General features: G+C 46.2%; 3 protein-coding genes across 3 annotated transcripts in view; 1 reads left to right on the forward strand and 2 right to left on the reverse strand.

Moving 5' to 3' along the window:
- Window positions 1-2793: 2793 nt before the first annotated feature.
- On the forward strand, window positions 2794-4347 carry TREMEDRAFT_66290 (uncharacterized protein; the record flags this gene model as incomplete). The annotated part of the gene is made up of 4 exons (XM_007008357.1): window positions 2794-3004; window positions 3097-3494; window positions 3811-3900; window positions 4195-4347. 4 exons carry the CDS (start codon window positions 2794-2796, stop codon window positions 4345-4347), a joined length of 852 nt encoding a protein of 283 aa, XP_007008419.1.
- Window positions 4348-8721: 4374 nt separating this feature from the next.
- TREMEDRAFT_66291 (uncharacterized protein) lies at window positions 8722-9209 on the reverse strand (the record flags this gene model as incomplete). The annotated part of the gene is made up of 2 exons (XM_007008358.1): window positions 8722-8918; window positions 9083-9209. 2 exons carry the CDS (start codon window positions 9207-9209, stop codon window positions 8722-8724), a joined length of 324 nt encoding a protein of 107 aa, XP_007008420.1.
- Window positions 9210-10355: 1146 nt separating this feature from the next.
- The window catches only part of TREMEDRAFT_66292 (uncharacterized protein), a gene marked incomplete at both ends in the record, with an annotated part of 936 nt that continues 698 nt past the window's right edge, over window positions 10356-10593 (reverse strand). Inside the window, one exon of the mRNA XM_007008359.1 lies at window positions 10356-10493. Coding sequence (XP_007008421.1) covers window positions 10356-10493 — 138 coding nt within the window. The remainder of the gene's footprint in view (window positions 10494-10593) is intronic.

The following is a 10593-nucleotide window of genomic DNA, read 5'->3' on the forward strand; positions in this document are numbered from 1 at the left end:
AACTTCACGCTTCTGAGTCGATGTCTCACCCAACCAGGAGGGCGCAGACGTCGAAAGGAGTGTAACTACGGCGTACTTCGGCGTAGTTACTCTAACTAAGGCTTTGTTCTATTGATGGCGATGTATCTCGATGTATAGCTATCTCTATTTGTCTTTTACTACTGACAACAATCAAGGATCGCTGAAGAACTTCAGCGATCTTCTCAGCTAATATAACCTATCCCTCCTAGACGTTCATCCAACCCTCCCGCGCTTTGACGTACTTCAACGCACTTCGTCCAACTTCTCCGAACCCCGGCCACCCTCCTCCTCCTTCGACTAACTCCGTCTAATATCGCCGCACTTCTGCTCCCATTGTCCCTACCTAGCCTAACTCCGCCTAACTTCGCCGCACTTCTGCTCCCATTGTCCCTATCTACCCTAACTTCATCTAACTTCGCCGTACTTGGTCTCAGAGGTCCTGAGTTACGTGTAGAGTAAAGAGGTTTGAGTCGTGATGGGGTTTTGATGGTCAAAGGAGGGTCGTTGTTGGTGGAATAATCGAGGTGTCACGACGTAGTTCGTGACATTCCAGCTGCTCCCTTGAATAACGTAGCAGTCCATCACCTGCTAGCTTCAGGAGTTTCTCACAACCAATATGTCCTAGTCGTTTATGTTCCTCTTCCAGAAGACTTGTTCTAGCTTCAATTTCATTTACTTGAGGTATTTCAAAGCCTTCTGGTGGAGATGGATTGTGGTGAACAATCCCCATCTGGACGAACAGGAAATTCCCCCTTCTCTCGCCCTTGATGACCAAGCCGTTTCTTGACAGAACCATGTCATGGAGGTCGACTTTCCACCCCTTATCTATCAGGGTATACGCTGAAAGATAGTTTCTTGTTGCTGAGGGTTGATAAAATACGTCTTGAAGTTTGATTCCCCTTCCATTGTTGAGACGTAAGACAATATCACCGGTATAGGAAGCAACCATTTTACCACCGTTAGGAACTGAGAAGTGAGCAGGTGAGGTAAGTTTCTTGAGATTAGTGAACAGATGAATGTAAGGGGAGACATGGTGGGTGCATCCGCTATCGACAAGGAATTCAGGAGTGGAAGAAGGTGTCGACGAATTGTCTTTGCCGATAGCTCCTATTTCAAAGTCTTCCAATCTTGCTTCCCCAGCGTGTCTTTCCCACTTCCCTTTACCCTTTACCTTTCCCTTGTCTTCATCCTCCTTCTTTGGACAATCTTTCTTCATATGTCCACCTTGCCCACAGTTCCAACACTTAGGTCCTTCCTTATCACCTTTAACCCTACTATCTTTACCACCCACACGTCCCTTCTTTCCCTTGAACCCAGGTTTTCCCTTCCCCTTTGCACCGTGCTCCAGGGAAACCTTCTGCATCGCTGCATTCACCTCTCCAACTATATCACCTTCACCCCTTGCTTCCCTTCGAGCAATCTCTCCCTGGTACATCTTCCTAACATTATCCCATGTATGAAGGTAGCCGGGTTGTTGTTGGAAGATACGAAGAGCAATGTCGAAGTCGGTAGCACAAGTGAGAGAATCAAGGAATAGTTGGACACGAGTGTTGTCTGAGAACTCACAACCGGCATGTTTGGCTTCGAAGAACAAGGAATTGAACGTGGTGAGATGTTTGACGAGATTGTCGACAGAGGAATTGGACGGGAGGAATAAGGTACGAAGCTTTCTTTCTATGGCTGAACGATGTTGAGGAGTACTTATCTTCATGTCGTTCTCCAGCCAATCCCACATCTCCTTCGCTGTAGATAGCTCTTGAATCTCCATCAAGAGTCCCCTATCCACCCTAGCTTGGATGACGCCTTGGGCCCTAAGCTCCCTCTTTCTCCATTCATCCCACCTCTTCATCTCGTCTGTCCCCAATGTCCTGGGACCGTCCATCTCATCCTCCCTGGGCGGCATAGACCCCGCCCTCATGTACCTTGCGACCGAGAAAGCACGATATGGTTCAAGGTCGGTACCTTCGATGATGCCAATGCAGCCGACGATAGTAAGGTGAAGTCGGGCTTGTGTACTCCACGCATAGTAGCCGTGGGCACTGGAAAGAATGGGAATGGTATCGAGTGTGGTTCCCGTGTATTCGCTCATTTTGATGTACGTGAGCTTCGTCTTCTAGATCAAAAATAGACTCTCAAGAAAGACTTATCGTGCGCTAGGCGAGTACCACAGCGTAGTAACCCGCCACCAGGTTGGACTGGATTTCCTTCTACCGGCAAGCCCGTAGGTATGCGTCTCAAAGACGTCTCCGTTGCAGTAAACTGACAACTGTCCTTCGCTCCCTAATATCCAACCAAGCACTTTCCCGTCTCCTAATCTATTCTCCTCCGTCTAGATTCCCGTACCAGTACTAACCCAGTACTGTACTCTCTCTTAATATCCCCTCCTATCGATAAACACAATAGTTGATAATCGATGTCAATAGTCGATAGTCGATAAACAGGTACGCGTGATCCCCCCTCGGCCCACCACCTATCACTGCTTCACCAGAACAGCGCGGGGTACCGTTTGGGTGCCCTGACTCTCACCAGTTCCACAGTGATAGAGGTTGACTCCTAATACAAGCAACAGTGGTAGAGTCCGACTGTTAATCTGTTGGTTGGTGAGACGAGAGAGGATGCATAAAAGAGAGAGAGATCCGTGGGTTTGATCTCACGGCGGAGTTTCTCGGGATTCTACATACGACTCGTGGTGGCGGTACGATCAACAACTTCTCGAGCGCCGTAAGCCACCCAACCATCACCCAACACTCAGTCTCACTGCCACCAGCCACCATGTCGATCGCCGTACCCCCCCTCATCGCCGGCTCAGACAACATAGAGTCGCTCCGTCCATACTACGGCGTGGGCGTACCCATCCCTGTCCCGCCCATCATCCTGAAAGAAATGTACGCTTTCCTTCCTCAGGCATGTGACCTGCGCGAGTTTTCCCCTGATCTCGCCTCTGAACTCGCCGTCTTTCTCACCCGTCTCATCGATCAAAAAGGTCAGTCTCTCGTCCTCATCCTGTCTCTATCCTCTCACTGCGCGGGGGAGAGCGTCAAAGCGTAAAGTGTGAGCCAAACTGATTCTTATCAGGTATCGACCAAGGTGGTCGTCCGGCAGGTTTCATGCCTCTTCAAGATCTCCGAGCGCTGATCGTTTCGGCCGTCGAGGACGGTAACGCCAACTTAAGATTGTCCATCGCCGAACTCGCCGCATCGGGCAGGAGACTCGAAACCACCTTTGCTGAATTCGACGCCCGTCTCGGCACAGTCAAAACTGACGTCAACGATGTCAAGAAAGAGATAAAGGCTATGAGTAAAGAATTGAAAGCGGTCAAAGCGGAACAGGCCATTTTGAAGAAAGGTCAGGAGACTTTGAGGAAAGGTCAGGAGACGTTGAGAAAAGGTCAAGAGACTTTGGAGGGAAAAGTCGATGGCTTGAAAGACGAGTGTCATACCGAGTTCAAATTGAGGAAACAAGAAAGAGCAAAGGTGGGTTTTGTTTTGTTTTTGGTGGTGTTTAAATCTTTTTCTTCTTCTACTTTTTCTGGGCGTGTGTAGATCAACCTTTGTCTTTTGCTTTGACAAACCCCTCTACACGACTTGATAATTTGACATGAACGCTATCGAAAGAGTTTATATACTTTAGGACATTCAAAACGTTCAAAGAATGAACCAGGCTGTTTCTTCTCTATCTTATCTTTTTTTGCCGCTTTTGTTTTTGAACTCGGGGATAACCTCTTTGTTTCATAAGATCGGATGTGGTTTGTTTGTAGGATAATGAATTTGACACGCTAACGATTCATAGGAATTAAATCGAAGACGTCATATCCTACGCAAACAACTCTTTCATGTTCCTTCTTGTCATACTGACGCTGAGCATCCCCCTCGCGTTCATGTGAGTGCTAGAGTTCTTCTTTCTTTTCTCCGATTCCTTTTCCGTCTTGGTGATATCGTCGTCTTTGTTGCCGGTTGAAAATCGAGTTGAGATGGGTTCATGTATCTGAACCCAGCTGGGTTTCCTTTTTCTCCTTGGTCTTTTTTCCATTCCTTCACCGTTGAGATGGAGATGTAGATGACGATGGGGATGGAGACGTAAATGGCGATGTTCATGTAGCTGGGGATGGAGATGTAAATGGCGATGTAAATGGAGACGCGGACGTGGACGAAGGGGATAAACAACTGACCCTAGACTCGTCTCACATCCATCGACGACATCTCCACCCTGTCCGAAGCAGACCTAGACGCTTGGACAGAATACTACGGACGGATCGGTGAATGGAGGTTGGACGATTCGGAGGGTAAAAAGATCTGGTTGAGAGATTTTTTGATTGGCAATGCGTGAGAAGAACATGTTCTTTATCGTTTTTTTTTTCCCCTACATTTCATCAGAGAACAAGATGATGTCTTTATTGTCTCTTACATCTCATTCGTACATACATTATGAAAATGACATCTCATCGACAAGTGTCATCTTGTCGTTTTTACCTCTCTCGGTACATACATTATATGATATTTTGTCATCTTGTCGACTTTGATCTCTCTCTCTCTCTCTCTGTACATTCGTGTAAGATTTTATCTCGTCGACTTGACGTTATCTCGGTACATCTTGAAGATGTCATCTTCCTTAACGTTTTCACCTCTTGAAAATGTCAACTGACCGCATCATTCATATTTATGGATCATGTGATCATGTTTCTCACTTCATAAACAGACAAGATATCAGCCCGCCTCATTATGTGTATACGGATGCTCCTAGGACAGAGGACAGACTCGGTTATCACGTCTAAAGATCGTAGAGCGTAGAGATAACTATAGATGTAAGTAAAGTACTCGTACTATACTATTGCCGATATTTTTGTCGGTATACTGTATCGATCGATGATTCTACTTCTACTGCGCTGCTACTCTTTCTGTGTCCCGAGTACGAATTTGATGACCTTATGCTTCATGTCCAAGGATTATCGGTTACATGAGCAGATTCCTTCAATCCCACCGAACTGTCAGGATCTAAGTAACGGGCCCTAAACCCCACATAAAAGGTAGATATCGAACCCAGGAGCAGGAGCGCTGGATACAATCCCGTTATAAACACCTGGGGCCATAATCCTGACACGAAAATTCGGACGCTATGGGAATTGTACTTGACAGTAATTTGGACGATATTCTGGGCTTGATTCCCCGGATCGGACATGAATTTGTATGCGATTTGGGAGTTGTGAGATGTGAGTTGTGATTGGTGGACAACATGAAACAAAAACAATCTCGATCTGTTACTTTTGTCTGTGTTTCTTTATAATCTTGTTTTAGCACATGACATGAATGATTTATCTTCTCACATGACATGGATCATTTTATCAACGCTTGTCTTGAATGAGAGGATCGTACGGGAAACGAGGAAGAAGAAAGAAAGTACAGAATGAGAGGAAGTGTACGGGAACGGAAAAAAATGAGAAAGAACAGAATGAGAAGAATGTACGGGAAAGAAGGAAGAAGAAAGAACAGAATGAGAAGAATATACGGACAAGAAGGGAAGGAATGAGAAAAGAAAAAAGGGAAATAAACAACATGATAATGATATGATTTCAAAATAAACCATCCACTCGGAAACGAGGACCAACACCGGTAATGAAATGAGATGAAAGAGTAATTAATACATCTAAATTCTCATTTCCCCTCTCCCTCCATCCCTTTTGTCAGTCACTAGTTAATCCAATCACCCATACCCAGTTCCGTGACAGCCTAGTTTCATACCGTTATCGGCGGTCAATGTGTCAAGACCGGTAGTTGTACCGGGATCAGCTCTCACTAGCCGAATTGATATTGAGCCTTTTAGGACGGTTTATGAACCCGGTCATGACACAGTGGGATCATAAAGAATACACTTACAGTGACAATTCACCATACCTGGCATTCCAACGGACAAGAGTGTTTGATATGAGCAAAACGATATGGAAAAACATAGATACGAGCTTGAGGTTTGGTTCGCTTTGGTCTGGGTGGGTAAACGTGTCGGTTTGAGATGTCAACTGGTATATATCTTCATACTGTCTTGTTGAGTTGTGAGTCTTCATACTGTCTTGTCGAGTCGTGAGAAGGAAAAGTTGAGCATTGCACTTGTACAAGAATGTGTCAGAGTCAGAGTCAGAGTCAGAGAGGGACTTGATAGATACTTGGTATGTCGAATGGAACTCCGGGGGGTAGGGGGGTCAGTACGTCGAATGGATAACCCTAACTAGGAGGGGAATTAGTACATCGAATCCGAATGGATAACTCGGGAAGGGAAGGGGGGGTGGAAGAGTTACAAACACGATGAGGCGCCAGCCAAAAAGAACGAGCGAGTCTAACCATGTAGTTAGTACATCTCACTTTGGACCATGGAGACAACGAGTCAGGTTGGGTAGATAGACATATATTGAAAAAGTTTGACGCGCACGATACAGTATGGTTACGCAAGGGTTTTACCAATTCTCACCAGAAGAAGAGTTTATATGGAGTCTTTTGAATAATAAGCAAAGGACAATTATGATTCCCCAACCCCTGACGCCTTTACACCTCTCTGGGTAAATAAATTTCCCCGTGCGATCATGGAATATGTAGCCGGATACCCGTACCATATTGTTCCTCTAACACTTACCCCTTACCCCTGAATCCTCTGGAGGACTCAGTTGTGGATATAAGGAGTAGTTTTCTATCATATGCATCTTCTTCTTCTGCTTTTGCCTCTCTACATTGTAGACAGCAAGTTATTGAGTTATCGGTACTGACCACCGGTTACTCATCGTTCTCCACATCTCCACCAGTTGTAAGACGCGTGCCGGATGAGAATAGCACACGACTCCAAATGCAGAATGTAGAAAGGTAAAAGAAGGAAAGAATATGCATATCACATACAACCACTCCTTATATCCACAACTGAGTCCTCCAGAGGATTCAGGGGTAAGGGGTAAGTGTCAGAGGAACAATACAGTATGGTACGGGTACGCGGCTACACATGTGGTATGAGTGTGTCAGGATCACGGGTACCTATAGACGGGTTCCTCAAGAGTCGTACGCAGTAGTCGTACTCCACCTACCCGTTCCCGTCGCCGTCTCACTAATCCCGCTACGGCGTCCTCCGTTCTCCTGTCCTACCTAATCGTTACTTCTTTACCATGCTATACTTTTTCTTCATCTCCGTGTCCCTCATCTATCTCCGTCTTCCTTCGCTCTTACACCCCATATCGCTTTTCACATCTACTCCGTAGATTCGGTATCACTCCGCTCCCTTTTTAGTATATAGAAACACCCCTTTTTCGTAGATGTCTTGTCGAATGTATTTTCTCGTCACTTAGCAAATCTTTTGCCACTTGATCTCATCGACTTATAGTCTCTTCGATCCACTACATCACTTGACTATAAACTACATCACTAGGTCTGTTCCCTACGAGGCCCTATAGCCATAGCTCATAGACGCAGACTATTTTCAACGTCTGGTCCTGACAGTGGAGAGGCCTGGTGGCCGGGATAGATAGACAAGAGAAAACAAAATGTATATCAAGTCAAGAGTGAAGATAAAATACCAAATGTATGGGGTCGGAGATGGTCAATGAACCTGGGGGAAATGTTCAGACTTAATATTGACAGAACAGGGATGTTTCAACTAACTAGGGCGAAAAGAACAGAGAAATGAAAGGAATGGAATGGAACGCCAAGCAAAAAATTCAAAGTTTCAAAACTCACTCGAATGAATGCATCTCCAATACGTATCAGGTTGAGTGAGGGAAATGACCTGATTTTGGTCACTCTTGAAATCATTTTTTTTAAGCTAAATGACTTGATTTTGGTAGCTCTTGAAATCATTTTTTTCACTTTGACTTGTATTAAGAAGACATAGAGATCTTGTCCAATGAGTGGATCATATTTCAATTTCAGATTCGGTATGATAATTGCTCTGGGCATATCCAGTGTCGTCTATCTTCTATGTAGATTTGGCATGAGAGAGATGAGAGCGCAAGGTGATGTCAGGATCACGGGTACCTGGTTAGGGGAGTGTATAGTAGCCGTACTTCTACTCTGTGGATCAAGCATAATGATACTCCGTGGATCAAGCAAGTGTAGAAAGCCACAATGTCCGGTGTAATCACTATAGGTGCAGTGGCGAACAGTAAATTTTCATGGTGGTGAGGGCGGGACTCAAATGGTGATTGATGTCTGTGCAGGCGTGTACTATGGCTGTCAATATGCAGATGGGCTGCGATAAGTTCGATTTCAGAGGGAAGCAACCAATGTTGCTCAGAGGCGAGATCCCGTGGTGAGGAATTGTGGGTTAGTACAAGATTAGTGCAGCAATCAGCAATCACCGATGGCGAGACTCGCCAGACGTCCGAGATGTGTGTGTCTGTCTGTAATTGGCAGGTTCGATTCGAGCCCTCTCCACCGGTTGTAGCGATCAGCACCGAAAACGTCTCCAATGTAGAAAGTAAAGTCGATTGAAGAGAAAGAGTATGCATTCTATTCATTCTATCCTACCTATTTATCTATCTAATAACCTATCCTGCTAATTGTATCTACCTATTTATCTATCTACTATCCTGCTAATTCTATCTACTATCCTGCTAATTCTATCTACCTATTTATCTATCTAAAAACCTATCCTGCTGAATCATCTGCTTAGCAATGAGTGAATAAGCAGATGAGTCAGCTTACGAGCCGTGTACGGTATCACAATTTGTTCCTGTCATGACCGGGTAGCGAGCCCACGATCATAAACCGTCCTAAAAGGCTCAATATCAACTCTGCTAGTGAGAGTTGATCTCGCTATAAGTACTGGTCGTGACAGTTCCGGAACATGTGGTGGACGGGAAGGGAATTCTGGACGGGAAGGGAACCATGGGTCGCTCACAAGTTTGCCGTCTGCGAATTTGTCATCAAGACCTATAGAGAATCACAAGTTTGCCGTCTGTGAGTTTGTCAGCAAGACCGATAGAGCTAGATCAAGGGGGGAGATGCGATGGGCACTGAAGGGAGAGAGGGAAGAAGACAAAAAAACAAGATACTCGAAGTGGAGAGAGAGGCGTGACGTTCAGACACTCACTCACTTGGGGTTGTGACCTGTACTTGTTCGATGACCATGCCTAATCTACCTTGAACTGTTCCTTTCTCCACCACGACTATCATTTTTCCATGACAATTTCGAAAGAGTGATAACACTTGAGGGCAGGTCATGTAAGTCTTGAACAAAGTACCGTCCGCCGTGACGGTGAGACTTGCTTCATTCTTAACAAACAGTCGTCATATCCACGGCGAGTCGAGTTTGATCGGAGGGACAGAATCATGACCTGGTTTGTATTTGAAAGCGGCAAGAGAAGATCTCAGGAACGATTCGTCGACTAGGGCAGGACTGAGGGATATCAACAGAGGGTAAGAAAGACGAGATGAAGACGCCCAACTCGAAGCGAAGGACTGACACCATGTGAGGTCAGGCAGCAAAGATTGATGTGGTGTGGTGACCATGAACCTGAAGAGTTTCAAGAGGATCTGATGGACCTGATCGGAAACTAAAATCCAAAATCCGTCCCTTCCCTCCTCTTCGTGATAAATGTCCACACGCGAATGGGACAGGTAAGAAGTTGGAATCCGTGGTGAGGCAAGTCGAGCTTTGCTTGCTGCTTCGGGCGGCGGCGGTGGTGATAATGAGAGAGGGAGAGATGACTTCGAATGGCGATAAAAAAAAGTGAAAGAGTGGTTAGGTAACTTGAGGGATGAACGAGTCGAGGCGAGGGAGAGAAATTATGGTAGCTGGGAAGGGGGGAGTGGTGACAGATGATGATGTTGTCCACGGTCCCGTCCGTCGTTATGTCATAATCGATAACGAGAAATACGGAAAATACCTGATAAAAGGGGGGGAGGAACTGATCCGTTCATATGAATTCCAAGGCGAGGCCACCGAGGTCTGGCAATAAAGCGGATATGGTTTGATTCGGAGAGATCGCAGTAGTTGAAGCGAACATGGTGGGGTCGGCAGAGACAGTATTTTCAGACACGCCCTCTTTCCCAGTGAAAGGAGAGAGGAGTTCGTGATTCGGCAAGGGGCGGTGGGGGGAAGCGATAGGTGACCTCGTTAGTGTCCTCGGTGCACCACGAGGAAAAGAGGGGGAAGGTTGTTGGGAAATCGGAAAGAGCGTTTGATGATGAGGAGACGTCGGTGAAGCCAGACCCAAACCCAAAGCGGAAAAATTTGGTGACGGGGGAGTTGTTGGATGGAAAGATAGAGACCTTGAGGGATGATGTCTACGAAGACGTTCTATCGAGGGAGGTGGTGATGTTGAGCTATGAGTCAATCTTCTTTTTCCTCTCGATCTCCGGACTCTGTCATCCTCCACCACCACCTCCCCCGCCGCCTCCTCCTCCTCCTCCTCCATGGAGCCATCGGTAGAACAGATTCATCCAACAACTCCCCCGTCTGGAGGTGACGACCACGCATTTGGGTCTGGCTTCACCGACGTCTCCCTCATCATCAAACGCTCCCCAAGTCACTCGGTCGTTTCCGCCTTCTTTTCCTCGTGGTGCACCGAGGACACTAACGAGGTCACCTATCGCTTCCCCCCAC

This window comes from Tremella mesenterica, assembly GCF_000271645.1.
Source record: "Tremella mesenterica DSM 1558 unplaced genomic scaffold TREMEscaffold_20, whole genome shotgun sequence".
Taxonomy (NCBI): Eukaryota; Fungi; Basidiomycota; class Tremellomycetes; order Tremellales; family Tremellaceae; genus Tremella; species Tremella mesenterica.